The following is a 17,226-nucleotide window of genomic DNA, read 5'->3' as shown; positions in this document are numbered from 1 at the left end:
AGCTGCTCTGGCAGCGGCGGGGCCAGGGACTGGGAGGGGCTTTTCAAGGCGGAGAGGTGGCGCCCTCCCCGTCCCGCCCGACAGGACACACCCCCGCCCAGCGCTGGGCTGACGGGACGGGAGGCCCAGCCAGCCTCTTCTTGTGCCCGGATCCAGATCCCGAGGGCAAGGCTCCTTCGGGGCGAAGGGGTGCCTCTGAGCACGTGCAGAGGGCCCAGGGGTATGGGGGAGGGCGTGCGCCGCTGAAGGGGCAACGAGCATTTCGGAGCGTGGGAAGGAGGCTTTGTCCCGGCGGGGGGACTTTTTGGCGCCAGCGCCCCCTCCATTTTGGCGCTCTAGGCAACTGCCTAGTTCGCCTTAATGGACGCGCCGGCCCTGGTTATAAGCCATTATATATTCTATTGTACAAGCCGCCAGTTTGTGATTGGCTCCACCAATTTGATCCTGGTAGCTTCCAAGGATATGGGGTGGGGGAGTAGCTCCCAGAAGCCCAAAGTCTGGGAAATCACTTTTGCATGGAGTTGATGCTGCAGACCTGATTTTGTGGCCATTTTTCTGTTGAGTGTATACGATAAATATTAGTGGTGTTGGCTGAATATCTTCCCTAGGGAAGACTGCCTGACTTCTTTGTTGTTTAGCTTTCTCCAGTTGGTGAAAATGTGGCTTTTTAGGAAGACTTTTGGGGAAACTGGTAATTTAAATATTAGTGTCTTGAGTGAGTGAGTGAGTGCTGTCAAGTAGGTGTCAACTCTTAGCGACCACATAGATAGATTCAATAGTGGTCTTACTGCATCATTTTTCTCTTGCTTTTTGCAGGTAGCAGTATTGCTTGGGTTTTAAACAGTTTCTACTTTTTGTCTAGTCTATATTTGTTTTAAATTTAGTTTATGTTCACATTTTTGTATGCCTTTTTGAAAAAAGTGGGATATAAATATTTTTTAACAATAATTGCTTTATTAAAACATTCTTTAACTAGTCACATACAGATACTTTAAATAAGTGAACCAATAGAACCCAAGCAAAAAATTGGTTGGAAGCAAGACATTTGGTTTTGTTTGTTTATTTAAATGAGGAAATATCAATCAAGATAAACCAGTTTATTTGACTTCGGCTGTATAGGCATAGAATAGGTGTTCCTATTCTGTAAGGTCGTGCACACAATCATATGAGCTGGTGGAGACCGCACACGATCTCCCTTCCCTGATTGCGCTGCCACTTGCCACAGCGAGGAAGTCTTCCAGCATCCCTCAATGCACCGCAGCAGGAGCATGGTGTATTTAGGGATCCTGCCGCAGCTGGGCACTCTTGTCGCCCAGCTTGGTGTATGCTCAGGCTGCGTGCAAACCAAGCATACACACAACCCTGCCGCCAGGGTTAAGGGTGTGTTTGCACCTTTAACCCTGGCTAAAGGCAGGGGTAAAAAGTAGGGTTAGGTGGAGTGGGAGCACTGAGATCAGGAACAATCCCGCTGCTTCACATGAGCAGCCTAACCCAAGGTGGGCTGTCCTAGCCTGGGTTAGCCTGCTCAGCAGAATAGTCTCTATGTCTAATAGACCAGTCTATTTGCCTTTTCAGTTTGTCTGCGAATGTAGACAATGATGGTTACATTTGAGGGGAGAACATATCCAACCAAATTTAAATATATATATGAAAAGCAGAGATTGGTTTTGTTAGAAGCAATCAATCTGGCTGAATTACTATTCAGATAATCTCCAAAGGAAGAAAAATTAGCTCCTAAAGTAAGTAGTTCCTCAAAAAAGAAATTGAAGAGATGAAAGCTAATTTTCAAAACTAGAAGCCTAATTTGCCCATAGTGAGAAGTTCAAATGAAGCTCTCTGATTCCTAGGAATATGATAAAAAGGTTCAAGAATGAGCCAGCAGATGTGAGTAAATAGATGCCTTCAGTTTTTCAGTCCTTTTGAAAGAATCTGGCTTATTTTCACTTGTATTAAAACCATATTTTTCATACTTTCAAGTGTGTTCTGGGTCTTTGGATAACTTTGTTCATTAGATCTGACTAATAACCAGCTAGTGATAGTCTAACTGATCACTCTTTTGAAAGGAAGGAAGAGCAGATGTGATTATTCCACATGAGGAGCAGTGGTAGCTTCCTCTTCCATTGAAAATGGATTGGCAGAAATGGATGATCAATTCCCCATAAGTTGGAAGGAGCTTGTGGGAAATGTCCATGTACAACTGAAAACACATACACACCTCATTTTCAGTTGCCAGTTATGCTGTTTACCTTCTTTCAATATGTACAATATGTACTTATATTTTCCCTCAGTCAATGGAATGTGAGCAAAGCAAACCAGGTGGTTGTTGTTGTTGTTATTATTAATTATTTTTTACATTTATATCTTGCTCTTCCTCCAAGGAGCCCAGAGCGGTGTACTACATACTTGAGTTTCTCTTTCACAACAACCCTGTGAAGTAGATTAGGCTGAGAGAGAAATGACTGGCCCAGAGTCACCCAGCTAGTTTCATGGCTGAATGGGGATTTGAACTCGGGTCTCCCCGGTCCTAGTCCAGCACTCTAACCACTACACCATGCTGGCTCTCCAACTGAACCAATCACCATGAAATCTGAATGAATAATACACACACACACAAACACACACACACTGACCAATTCACCAGATCCCATGGGTTTATGGGAAATATCAGGTCGGACTAACAACAAAAATTCATCAATTAAGAGAGTGCCTTCTTTGTCATGAACCCTGTCGCCAACTAAGATCATCTGGAGAGGTCTGGTTACGGTTGCCACCAGTTCATTTGGTGGCAACTCGGGACCAAGCCACCTCTGTTTCTGCCCCAGGGCCTTGGAAAATGCTCCCTGTTGAAATTAGAGCATCCCCTTCTGTTTGTTTACAGGAAGACCCTTAAGACGTACCTGTTTTCTCAGGTTCTTAAAAGAAGAATTTTAAATGTAGTGTGTTTTTATCTGTGATTTTATTTTATTAGTTTTGTGAATATTAACTTTTATACTAGGGATGTGCAAACCGGTTTGACCTTGAGCTGGTTCACCATAAAAATGGTCTGGGTTGAGGGCTCACCCTTGAACTAGTCTATGCCCGTTCAGCCCGAGGTTGAGCCAAATCCTACCCCTAGCCAGCAAGGGGCCAACTTGAGGGTCCTCACATTACTACTTTTTTAAAAATCTCACTGCCTCCAAGGGGGGTGATGCTGTGGCATCGGGGGTGGTCTCCAGTCACTCCCCCTTCCGCCAGCCTCCCCCCCAGTCACAAATGGTCTGGTTCAGGCCACTGTTGGCCCATTCTGGGCCTCTTTGCACTGGCAGCAGCCATTTTGGAGCCCACCACACAGGCACACTGGCCGTCTGCATGACTGGTATCATGCAGATGGCCAGTACACATGCATGGCAGCCTCACAATAAATAAATATTGTGAAACAAGTTTAAAAATGATATAGTCTATTAATTACATATTCAAATACTCCAGCATGGGACAGGTTTGCACAATTGCCAGGAAGTCAATATGCTGTGACCTGGAGTTTCCTGGAAAGCACACGGTCCCAGGAGCTTTGTTGTCTGAACCTGCCCAATTCTAGCTCCTGAGCCCTGTGCCCAAGTTGTCCCCAAATTCCATAAAACTTCCATAATCAGGATATGAAGCTAAATGGAGAACACCAGAAGGTTGGGCAGAAGGCTCAGGAGCCAGAATTGGGACGGTTCGGACATCTTACCCAATGGCAGCACGAGCTTGCTGGGAACGTCTGGTTCCTGGCTGGCTGACTTCCCAATGATCATGCAAACACATCCATTGAATGGCTTTTAAAAGGAAGTGACGTGAAGAAAGAACAGTTTCCCCTGCTAATACAAGAATATTTTGTAGGAATTTTTATAGTGATTTTACAGTATGGACATTTTAGCTATTGTAAAGTGAAAAAGAAAGAAATCCTGGTGATTGCAAAGATAAACTCTAAGGTACTTCTAAATGCTTAAAAGTGGAACTTTGTCTCAATCTTCATGCTGAAGCCACAACTTTGTACAGCCAGTTTGAATTAAAAACTGAAGTTGTCCATTGGCTATGATGGGACAAAATTGTCTTCAATCAAAGTCCTTCACTTTAAGTGAGCTATGCCTTGGGTTGATGGAGAGCATATTGATTTAAAGCTTTTCACTTTTCTGTTTTCAGATTGATTGTTCATTCTCTTTGGAGTATTTGCAGCTTTCTTTGTCCTGAGAATAGTACCTCATAACAGTCATTCTGATACATAACATTGATTATGACATTGTCGTGCAGTAACATTCGAGAGGGACTCTGCCATTACTGACAGAAGAAAGTGTATCATGTGCTGATTCTACACCATCAGCTATAACTAGCAGTGGGATCTTTGTGCCCACCAATGGGCTCTGTACTGAAGCCATATTGGCCGTGACATTGGTACAGACCCTACAACTTATTTCTAGGGAATCATTTAACACTCTGTTAATGCTCAGTACTGATTATATAGTACCTTGGCCACATACCAATATTTTGCAGAGGAATACAACATAAAATATTTCATATTTCCCAGAGCAAAAAATTATATACCATAGCATATGTTCAGCTCTTTCACATCTTTGCCTGGATGTTAGTACACCACCATGGGTACAGCGCTCTTGTGGCACTGAAGTCAATGTTGCAAGGTCAGAACTTTTTTTCCTGAGGCTTTTTGCTTCTGCTGATCAGACTTTTTCTCCTTAGGAATTTCTAATTTCATAATTACAAGATGCATTTCCAGGATTTCCTGCAAGTGTGGTACAGAATAATAATAGTGTTGACTTTTGAAGATGGCTGAAGGTTACTTCATTCTCTCTCTCTCTCTCCCCCACCCCCCTCTCTCCCTTGCGCCCTCCCTCTCTGGTTTGGATGAGCTGCAGCTTTAGGAACAACATCCAATATTTAATTTTGCTTTGTATCTCTGCTCTTTTGTATCCCAAAGACTCACAGCAGTCTGTATCTAAAATGAATAAATAACATAATCTAATAAAACAAATTCAAGATGAAACCCACAGAATTGTAATTCGTATTAGATTCCTCGTTCAAGTTCCCACAAAATGCTCTTCGTTAGTGACAAAAATCCATTACTGCTATAAGAACCATTTCATCAAGATGACCATGTTCTCCTTGCCTACCTTGACCTTACCTACTGAACTATTTTCTAGTAGTTCAGCAGGTCAGACTTGCCTTTTTCTTGGTGAATATCTTTCTGGAAGATAAATTCTGTGATTGCAGCACGATTACATTTCTTGTAACTTACAAGCTTCATTTTGAGTTATCAGCATTATTTTTAAAACATGGGCCCCATAAGAGACTGTGCTACAGAAGCCATGTAATCAATTCTGGATACAGAGTCCTTGCACTCATTAATTATTTGTTAATACGCCATGTGATTATATTAGCCCCATTTGCTACAGCATCACCCTGGGAGCCTATGTTCAGCATTTCTTCATTAAGAAACCTAATGTCTCAAGAAAATGCTGCATTTGTAAATATCTTCTAAAGGCCAGATTGAAAATGACATGGTCAGTCTGTAATCTTGTAATAACTGTCAACATTCCAGGAAGAAATGTATATAAGAATGTATATAAGAACATAGTACCACTTTTATAGAAATGGCCTGATGACAAATGCTCAGCTGTTTGGATAGAAACATTATTTATGTTGGCAATGTTGTAAAACATTGTGAATTTGAATAACCATATAGGATGGAGCATGATCAGACATAAAAGATGATCAGACATAATATTCCTAGTATTCTTAATACTAACCTGAGGTCACTATCCAGTACCACTACGGTTACCCTGCTACAGCAAGAGTTGTTGTTGTTGTTTTAACATAGACCTGTATATGTAAATGTTCTGTTTCAGCAGCAGTGGCAAATATGGTGACACAGAAAAGAGATGAGTCAGTGAAGCATTCAAGTAGCCCCCTAAAGATAAACTTCTAGAGAAACTTCTAGGCACTTAAAGGTAAAGTGTGCCATCAAGTTGATTTCGATTCCTTGCACCCACAGAACCCTGTGGTTTTCTTTGGTAGAATACAGAAGGGGTTTATCCTTGCCTCCTCCCGTGCAGTATGAGATGATACCTTTCAGCATCTTCCTATATCGCTGCTGCCCGATATAGGTGTTTCCCATAGTCTGGGAAATATACCAGTGGGGATTTGAACCCTGAACTTTCTGCTTGTTAGTCAAGCATTTCCCTGCTGCACCACTTAAGGTGGTTTCTAGGTACTTATATGCTCCCTATTTGAAATGGTGGCCAGCAGGAGTATATTATATTCTGGCTTACTGGGTGTGTCTGATATACCATTGGTATTCCACAGCCCAATCTTTCCAAGCAAATCCTCTAATATGCCATCAGATAAAGCCCTTTGTGGATTTTGGCAACAACCTTAGGTAAGCCTCTTCAATGTAAACACCAAAATAAAAATATAAAATCTGTTGGCCCAAGACCTGAATTAGTGAAAAGAGACCTTTAGATATTCAAGGGATGCCTGTCTAACAGCTGTGCGAGCCTTAAAGAATGAAAAAATGAGATATACAGAGAGCAAAAAACTATGGAATTCATATTTTGTTGGGGATACAGTGAAAGTATACTTTTTACACTATTTTATTTATTAATGTTGAGGATTGCTTTCCAATTAAGAATGGCCATAGAAACCTCTCCCTCATGTCTCAGGACTGGTAATCAACATTATATTCAGATTTTTCTTTTTATAATAAAGTATTTTTCTGTGCACTCACCTAGCTCCACTCACTAGATAAATGCAAACGGAAAAACTTCATTCTTTAGCACTTCACACTGTGAACTGCCATCTACTAACTGCTTAGCACTGTGCACATAAACGCAGACAGCAAAAAAGCATTAAATCAAATTATGCAGGGTCATGCATTGATTTTGAATGTTTGTTATTTGAAAAATCTCTTTACTTTCCATAAAACATACTTAAAGCCAATAGCTAAAAGAAACATTCTTTTAGTGACTGATCCTTTCCAATCCAGCACTAATTTTGAGCCGTCTTTAACGTATAGACCAACATCTCTGTGGTATCCATAACACGTAGATATTTATTTCATTTCATTTCATTTCATAAAAAGTACTTTTCCTTAGTCTCTAATAATTTTAATATGTTTCATGAATTACATTTATAAATACTTTACATTTATAAATACTTACAAATTAACCACATCAGTAAATATCTGTCTTTCCCCTTTTTACCGGCTTCTGAGGACAGTTTGGGTGACACACCTGACCAGCCTCTCCGTTGTGTGCCTTCTCCTCTTCCCTGTGAGTGTACTGTTTTGGTGCCACAATATTACATCTGGGGGTGGAACATCATGACTCCTCACTACTTTTAAAGTAAGGACAGTGCCGTGAATGGGGAGGGGAAATGTGTGCACAGGCTCTTCCTGCATGGTGTGGTGGAACAGTCAGCCAGTATTGACCAAAAAGGTCCTTTCTTTTGGTCAATTCTCATAGGAAGTTAAGTTTTCATTCTGTCAGAATGTATAAGTTGATATGTCGGTGATGCAATGCGCATAATAACTGAACGCTCAACAAAAAGACCATTTATTGCACAAAAAAGGAAAAATTAAACATTGGTATACATAAATAAAATGTTTCAGTGTAACACAGTTAAGCAAACAAATGAGCACAGATAAAAACCTTCGTTCCCCAGCTGTTAAATTCCTCAGACATGATACTGCCCATCCTCGGAAGGGAAAGGGCATTTAAACCCTTTTAAATGGCATCTAAACCCTTTTTCTCACACCACTTGCACCACTGCCCTCGCAAGAGCCCTGCAGCCAAGCAGTCTCACACAAGCACAATTACTGGTAATGGGGGGATGGAGAGAGGCACAATTTTTATGTTATTCCAGGAAGGATCATGATGACTTCCTAGGAAGGAATATGTATATCAGGGCAGGCAAAAGATACTGGGGTCTGGTCTACTGGCAGGCGGTCCACTGTGGCAAAGGATGCTCTTGTGATGGCAGACCCGTTCAAAGCAGTCCAGGAACCCCCAACAAACTTCTGCCCCAATGTTGGCTTGCCAGTTGGGGATTAGCCCTCTCATGAGGAGAGGGCCAGTCCACTAGGGAGGACCAGAGGCTCCTCAGAGATGGGTGGACCATGCTGAAAAGGTACAATCATGCTGCACATCTCCTTGAAGATTGTGGCCAATGGCTGCCGCCCTGCTGACATGCTGACACCTTGCTTACAGTCTGGCGACGCAAGTGCTATGGAGCCTGCTGGGATGTGGCCTCAATGGACCAGGAATAGGGAGGGACTCCTCTGCCCTGAAACCAGAGGTTACTCCAACTTGGGTTGGAACAGAGAGTTATCATGTCCCATACTGACCCTCGTGACTGGCCTTGATCATGAGTAAGCCTAGTGAGCAAGAACCCCCCCCCCCCAATAGCTGAAGGAGTTGCCCCACCCAGCCTTTTTGTGAGAAGAATAGAACTTGGCTGCTCAAGAATCCCTGATGGGGTCTTTCTTTTAAACTGTTCCCAGAGCACACATCCCCACCACCAAACCCTAACCATTTTTGTAGACAGGGGAAACAGCAAGTTCAGGCACAAACCTTTAAAGCCATTCAAAATTCCTGGGTTTCGTCCTGGGTAGCACTGCATGCAGATCTGTGGGTGCGGGGATTCCTGGGAGAGTGGCTCTCCAGTTTCTAGCTGTCCCAGAATGATGGTGGTGCCCCTGGGGGGGTGCGTTTGCAGGCAAGATTGTACATATTATCCACATGACTGAGCTAGTTTTTGCACGGTTTTGTAGAAACCTGGCTACGGTCCCCAAGACAAAGAAATCATTCTCTGGGGTACCCCTCCCCACAGCTTCCTTCCACACAGCAACCTGCCTGTATGTAGAGCTTTGATGGCCTGGCACTCTCTTGAGTGGAAATTGTCTACCCTGGGTCCACACCCATCGTTATCAAAAAGGAAGCATATCTTCTTTCACTGGAGCAGTGCTGATCCAGCTGCCCGGCCCACCTGGGGAGCGAACACCTCCCCTCAGGGAAGGGGCTGGGGGCCCCTTCCCCAACCTTTCTGTGAAAAAAGTAGAACTTCGCAGATCCAGATCTTGTGGCAGCCTCTTAAACCAGGAAAGTAGCACTGCTCCCCACTCGGAGAGGGGATGCCCTGCTCATGCCGGCTATCTCTGCCACGAGGGAGCCATTTGTCTGGGTATACCCGCTTGCATGGATCGTGTAGACACAGAGCTGGACATGGACCTTTAAAACCCCTGTAAAGTTCCCAGGCTCAGTCCAGCAGTGTGCCATATGCAGATCTGTGGTCACAGGGCTTCCCAGGAGATGGCACAGGGTTTAACAGCAGCTTGGTGGCAACCGCCGAGACTGGGACAGCACTCACCCAAGTAACTGTCCCTGCGACTTTGCTGCATAGAGCATCCTGGCTCAGTAGCAAGTTCCCATAGGCTGCCGGTCTGTGGGATAATGGGCTAGCTTTGCAGTGTGCAATGGGAGTACTGCCCGGTACATGAATATCACCTCAAGAATTTGCAATTCGATCTCCCAGATGGTTGTTCTCATGAGTAAGCCTAGAGACCGATAACCCCAAGGGGAAGGGGCTGGACCCCCCTCTTCCTTAACCTATATGTGGGGGGAAAATAGAACTTCGCTGATCATGGTCCCCTGCTTGGGTCTGCCATTTATACCTTAGAGGAGGAAGAGGCAAGCAGGTTGCCCTGCCCCTTGTGTCTGACATCAGATGCAGGGGCCGTGGCTTGGGATGCAGGGCCTTGCATGTGCTTTTTTGTGCAAGATAGGGGCCCTCTTCCTGCTCTTTGTCCCCAGGGAAGCTCGCTACACCCCTGACAGCGTGGGCTTGTGTTTCCTGGATCACAGGGATGTAGCAAATACCCAAGACTTTTGATTGAAAATTGGATGTTTATAAGTACAGATAAGTGTTCTCTGTAAAACATTAGGTTTCTGAACAGCTATCGCAAATCCATTAAATAAAAACCAAACCAAACCAACAGTGAAGATGTAGAATAGTCCTGTCTTTGACAAATAGTCTGGAACTGTATACACCATGAATCAGTCAGCACTTCAGAGAGGAACACAGATAAGCAATGGGAAACAATGAGCACTTAACATTAATGTGAATATGTGTATGAGTGATGTGAAAAATCCTACATATGCACAAATTATATTTTTGCTTTTTAAAATAAATGTTTCAGATATGCAATATCATTTTTTCAGTGTTTTCCTTTTTTCAGATATTGGTTTGTGCCAGAGATATGCAACATCTCTCATTATGTCTGCAGATATATATCTGCAGACATAATGAGAGATGTTGCATATCTCTGGCACAGACCGATGTCTGACAGAAAATATATAAGCTGAAAATGTAAATCAGTCAGTATCATTCACTTGTGGAATGATACTATGGTAGGAAGTTCTATTCTACAGTATATACCAGGGAAAAGTATTCAGAGAGTTAAAGAAGCTCTTCATTTATTCTCAAAGAATCTGAGCAATGATCAGCTTTGGTTATACCTAACCACTAGGTGTTACCAGCTATCCTGTGGCATTCCTGTATTTTAGTTGGAAATGTATTCTGTCTACAACTGGATATAACATGAAACATAAATGCAAAACAAACGTATGTTCAATGTAATTATGAAATCAATAAGATACAAGCAAAGCATTTAATAAAAGGTGTATTTTTATTTATTTATTTTTGGCAGATTGTACAACTGGTTTTCCTGGACTAGAAAAGCTATTCGCTCAGTACAAACAAATGTTCTCCAGTCCAAAACATTAAAATATGTATTCCATCTCAACGGTAATGATGCACTATATGGCTGACTTCACATTTTTACAATCCAATATTAATTTTAAGATCTGACAAGTTGCTGAAACATCAGATCTCCTGAAAAAAGATTAAAACATTGAATGGGGGTGGGGGTGAGAGATGACACATTTATTTCATATCTGCTGAGGTACCAGGATATAACTGAGGTTCAAGCACTGAGAAGGTGAAATTTCACACGATGACACAATTGTTTCAGAAAAAAGGGCACAGAATTTATTGTGATTAAATAAAATCTCTGTCTGGGGCTACAGTAACACAAAGATACTGGTTTAGAAGCAACTCAGTCAATACATTGCCAGTTCTTTTATGCTTGAGCTGAGTCACAACCCTTTTATTTCAGTTACTCCTAGATTTGATACAATATCCACATAGGTCATTCTTGCTCATTCTGAAAAGACTGACGTTCTGGAGGGAGCTCAGGATGTAGCTTCTGCCAGCGCGCTGGAGGCCAGAGGATATGGGTAGCACGAGCATGTAAAAGTCCAAGCGAGACCTGGAACAGTAATCAAAATGCAGGTGTAATAAAATGTAAGAAATTGCTGGGGGGGATGATTGCATATGGCATCTTATAAATGTGTGAACTAATGATATCCATTGAGACAGAGCACTGTGTTTGCAGCTGAGATTAAATCTCTCCTTGGTGGGAGAATTCATTTCAGGCAGCCTCTCAGTTTTCAGCCCTCTGTCTAATATAAGATCATATTCCTAAAACCTGCCAAATATATTACTGATATGGGCTGATACGGAAAAGCTTGATGATGAGGATGAGGATGATAAAAGAAACAATGGAATCCGTTTCAAACTAAAATGTAATCACTTGTGCGCGCACACACAATAATTAATAACGATTTAAATAACTGCTTGCAACAGTTCCAGCTAAAGAAGTGTTGCCATCCAGAGTATTGTGTACACTCTAGTCTTCAAACTGTGACATATACAGGTTTTTCATTGTTTTCATTGAGGGATCAGATCCGGGCACGATATCCACAACAACAACAAAATATAATGATGATGATGGTGATAATGATAATAATTTTTAAAATGTGGAATAAGTCTCCAGTCTACTTAGAGCAGCAAAACTTTAAAAAGCTAAATGCTGAGAAAATACTAAGCAACCCATTTGGAAAGCACGGATCCTCAGAATTTTGCAAACTGCACAATTATTAAAACTAACTGAGATTATTAATAAGAGATGAAAGACAAACAGAAGCAAAGTTTAGTGAACAGTGACAGCCTTTTGTTAAATATTGGAACAATCAATATCAAATGGATGTGAGCACATATAGATGTTTTCCCACCTATTAATTAAATCTCTCTCTCTCTCTCTCTCTCTCTCTCTCTCTCTCTCTCTCTCTCTCTCTCTCTATATATATATATATATATATATATATCTCCCCCACTTCAGGTGGACAAATAAACATTTAAAGAACTATTTAAACTACGTATGGATTTTTGTATTAAGGTTTTGAATCTGGTCTTGAATATATTAACTTTTACAGATTTGATATATCTGGTTTTGTATTGGTTAGGTATGAAGACATTTGATATTCTTTAGCTGATAATTAAAATAAAAGAAATAAAAAGAAATGTAATAATAAATAATAGCAGCTTATATTCCTGCAGCAAGTTGCTAAATTGGATGGCTGTACAAAATCTGAGTGACCATCCGAGAATCTTATATATCCTTTTACACACTCTTTTGCATTTCACTGCAAAATCCACAGTGTTTGGAACTTTGCACAGAATGGAGTTGTCATTAGGCATGGCATTTCAGATGCCTTCATGAACAATTTTCAGCTGTTGACCACAGTGGCTGCAGCCAGTAGAAGATTATGGCAAAATAGGCCCAGCTCAAAAGAGTCAGTAAACAGTCTTTAATGCATTCGGTATAACACAGTTACCAGGATTTTTAGAAAGTCTGAGAACAATTACCTCAAAACTGTAGAGGGAGGGAGGGCAAAAAAGTGGGCTGAATCCTCTGTCAGTTTTCAGGGGAGAATTTTTAATTTGGTGGAGCCAAATCCACCAGCAGCATTTTTATTTGACTGTTTCCCAAGAGACTTTATTTGGGGAGCCTCTTTTTGGTAGAAAAGCAGTAGCATATAAATGTTATCACTTTATTTAGCCAAACTGAAAACTACTCTAAATTTAAGACAACCCTCTTAAAAAGTAGAAGTTAAATAGAGATTATATACCTGCATTTACTCGAAAGGCACAGAACTCTGGATTTAAGACAACCTCACAATTTCTAATATAAAAAACTTGAGAGGAAAACTAGTCTTGGATTCAGGTAAATATGGTAGTCAACCAGTGGCAACCAAGGTTGCCCGTTTTGAGTATCTGCTTTCACTGACAATGTAGATAATTCCTACATGGAGTCACCAGTTCACATAAATGACCATGAGCCCACTGATGTCCTCTTCCACTTCTGAGTTACTCTACGTGGAGCAGAGCCAAGTAGAACCTATGCTGCAATAAGTGGCTCCACATAATAGCTAGATATATGCAACAAGCCTGCAGTTGGCTACCTCGTATAAAGCAAAGTAAAACTTGGAAAACGTTAGATTTCTTTTTTTCCATCTTCCCCAAACACTTCTGTTTCTGCCAGCAAAAGTTAAAAGCTAATACTGTACCAGTTTCTTGTGGGGGGAAAACCTATTATTGACAAATTTTCACTTCATTTTCCAGAGGGAATGCATATGTTACATTGCCTATTATGCCATAGTCAGAACTCATTCCAATCAAATTATGTTGGGGATGAGGTATTTTATCCTTGTGATTCTATCCTTTTTGCATGTGCCTGTTAAATTACACTAGGCAGATTTGTCTGCAGATCTCTAACTCATACCACTTGCATTTGCTAAGAAACTTTCAATTCTTCTGACTGACCCTATATTTAGCTACTAAATGACAGTATAAGTATTTGCCTTAGGAATACTTATCTAACTACCTGAAGTGTGACACTTCACAAATTGGTTTTATTTTGATAAATTCAAAGAATTCATAGTGTGCTGTAGCATCACCCGCCTTCATGAAGGCCAAGTACTGCATAAATAGAATGGCTGTGATCTAGAACTGCTTCCAAATGCATTTTTTTTTCTTAAAAAAATTTAAACAAAATTTTTAAAAAATGAACCTCACACCAGGAAAATCAAGCTGCAGTCAGGTTATCTGTTCTGTAGGTTTAAGCTTGTTTTATATATCAGTGGTGCAGCGGGGAAATAACTTGACGAGCAAGCTGGAGGTTGTCGGTTTGAATCCCCACTGGTATGTTTCCCAGACTATGGGAAACACCTATATCGGGCAGCAGCGATATCGGAAGATGCCCCAAGGCATCATCTCATGCTGCACGGGAGATGGCAATGGTAAACCCCTCCTGTATTTTACCAAAGACAACCACAGGGCGCTATGGTCACTAGGAGTCAACACAGACTCGACGGCACACTTTCCTTATGTTTGTGTGACGAGTGCATATCCATTTGTGGGACTTTGCAAGCACCCTCCCCCCCCCGCTCTGCATACAACCTTCTGGATCTTCACTATATTTTTGCTTTCATTAGTTATCTGATATGGAAATCAATCTAGAGACCTTCTACATGCATCATCATATGTGAAACTGCTAAAATGCTATTTGTTTCTATTTCCTGAACAAAAAGTGACATATAGAAATGTCATAAGCTTGGACAAAAACAAGCATAAACAGCAGCCTTTCTATGCATGCAAAGAGTATGCAAAGTTTCCAGTTTCCAAAGCAACATTGCTTAATTACAATTAATGTAAGTGTCCCAAAGGAGGCAGCAGGTTTCTTGGAAATTGCCTGGATCCACACACACACTCCCCACAGTTTGCAAAAGCAGTGACTGATTGTGCAATTTAGCCAATGTCACAGAATGAATAAGGATACACTACTGCCTAGCTTCAATTGGTACCAAGTGAAATACAAGCTAGCACATTAATGGCAGCCAATGGAAAGGAATAGCAGCTCCTTGAAATTCTCAAGAAGTCTCCCCCTTCTCTAAGCCAAAAGAAAGCCTTACCCTTAGGGAAGAGAGAAAGAGGGTGTGGGGGGCTCTCATAAATATAGGAGAGATCCCATAGGAACTTTTCCATATATGGGAATCATCTGCTAACTGTTACCCCTTTTTCAAAGCAGCAATGGAAGATAGGTGCAATTTGAGTCAAGTCATGCCTGAAGGGTGTGTGAGTGTGTGAGAGAGTGATTCATATTGAGTCTGCCCTGTTCAAAAGATGGGAAAGTCACATTCTCAGCTCCCTCCTTTCAAATACTAAAACCCTAAGCCAAGCCAATCAACACTTTAGCTGAGTAAAGATAGATATGAACTAAAATGCCGCCCCCGCCCCCCAATCGCTACATCCAAATAAGTATTGCAGCGGGTGCTGAGAGGAAAAGTTTCTGATGGACATTTGCAGCAAGATGGAACTATCTTGACCCCATGTATGGGTTGGATACTTTTTCCAAACTTCTGAAGGACATTCTACAACATCAACCAGTTCTACTAAGTTGTGTTTGGTGTAGGCTTGGTGGTGATGGTGGTGGTGGGTGGGTGTCTGACCACTGAGAAAAAAAGTAAAAGTTAAGGCGGAGTACAATTATATGAACATTTTAAAGATGTTGTTCACGTCATGTTTTATGTCTGAAGACTAAAACAAGCAAATGGCAGACACAAAACCTTTCAGTTAGAATAAGAAATACCTTGTTTTAAAAGGTCTTAACACAAGTCCCTAGTATTTATTTATTTGAGCATTTCTTCTGGATGTTAATGTGCCAGAGTTCACTTGATGGCTAGAGTATGGATGCGCACCTCAATTAAAGGATCATGTTTTAAAAGCTGGGTCGTTTGAGTGCTTTTAGTTGGGAAGTTCTTGACAGCTATGTGAAATTTCTAAAAAACCATCTGAATATTTGAGAACAATTTTCTCATTAAAAGTCTACATCTTCTCAAGGCTATATTGTTTTATCACCCCAAGGCTTTTCAGGCACGGTATGGGCTCATATATCATCAGGCATTTCCTATTACTCAATATTAAGGAGAAATCAGAAACATGGGTAGTTCAGAATTTTATGCAAACAGACACCAACCAACCCCCTAGGAATATCTCTAGCTAATTTTCATGATTTAATTTTCCAGGAATCATGTGTATGCACCAATCTCTTTCTATTCTACATAATCAAATCACTGAAGTTGAAGTGGCCTGTATCTAATTCAATATTTTGAAGCTTGATTAAACAGGTGCTGAATTACTTGAATATAATTTGGTTAGTTAACAATGCACACTACTGATACTAAATCATTTTTGGTGCTGGATTTACGTATTGGTTTCCATGAAATTCTATAGTTCAGTTATTAAGCTGGGCTGATCACCATTCCAAACCTAAAGATTTTCAATTCTATATGTTATATGTAAAAAGTATTATTCTTAAATATATCAGTTAAAGGGGAAGTCAGGATATTATTAAAGAGCAACTATTTCCTCTTGGGCCTCCTGCTTGAGATGCTACTTTAAATGATGCCTGGAAGTGTCTTTAGAGATACCTTTTCTTTTCCCCTTATTTGACCCTGCAAAAGAAAGAGGTGGAATGCCCACATAAAGCACATACATGTGAAGGTGAGAAATGGGTATGCATTGTTTATTTAAGAGGCAAAGTAATGAAAATTCAACCCAATGTAAGAATGCACTCGCAAATTAAGAGCAATTGAAAAGAGGATGCTAAAATGGAAAACACTTAGCTACTGCTCTTTCTATAGCAATAACAAAATGTATTGCAGATAAAAACCTGCTGGGTCAAATTAGATCATTTGTCTTTAAGAAAGGTTATTACAATGGATTATGATATTCAACTGTAGGTAAAACAAACCTTTATATAGAATTATCTGCCTATATGGGTCCCTTCAAAAAGAAACCATGTTGTCTCTTAGTTCTTACTTGCTGAAAATAGCCAAAACTAGAAATAAAGTAAAGTACCAAAAGAAAAGTATTAAAGAATATTTCTTCATGAGGGCCATTAGAAAAAAGGGTGAAAATCTGTTAAATAAGGAAAATAAGTGTTCCTAAGAAAATGTCTATCCTGTTAATTTCTGTTCTCAGATGTTGGAAATGGGGGACAGATCCCTGAATATGGAATACCTGTATTTGTGGACCATGTACTTCAATACTTGTCAGCTTTAGATGACTTTTTCATATAAAAGTTGCCACAACTGAATTTGCTATATTGTCTACATTCATGTATATGCCTGCCTGATTTCACAGCCATTTGCTGGGGCAGGGGTGTATCTAGGGTAGGGCAGGCAGGGCACGTGCCCCGGGCACCACTTGAAGGGGGCGCAATTTTTCAAATTTCAT

At 40.9% G+C, this 17,226-nt stretch overlaps 1 protein-coding gene across 5 annotated transcripts in view; it reads right to left on the bottom strand.

Moving 5' to 3' along the window:
- Window positions 1-10,695: 10,695 nt before the first annotated feature.
- IMMP2L (inner mitochondrial membrane peptidase subunit 2) overlaps window positions 10,696-17,226 on the bottom strand; it is a 753,382-nt gene continuing 746,851 nt past the window's right edge. For 3 of the 5 annotated variants that reach the window (XM_053252299.1, XM_053252298.1, XM_053252300.1), the window contains exon 6: window positions 10,696-11,356. In XM_053252299.1, the coding sequence (XP_053108274.1) occupies window positions 11,237-11,356 (120 nt within the window). In that variant the 3' untranslated portion in view covers window positions 10,696-11,236. The remainder of the gene's footprint in view (window positions 11,357-17,226) is intronic. The other 2 variants (XM_053252301.1, XR_008307851.1) reach the window with 2 other exon arrangements.

This window comes from Hemicordylus capensis, chromosome 5 (assembly GCF_027244095.1).
Source record: "Hemicordylus capensis ecotype Gifberg chromosome 5, rHemCap1.1.pri, whole genome shotgun sequence".
NCBI lineage: Eukaryota > Metazoa > Chordata > Lepidosauria > Squamata > Cordylidae > Hemicordylus > Hemicordylus capensis.
This window is presented reverse-complemented; position numbering and strand designations above follow the sequence as displayed.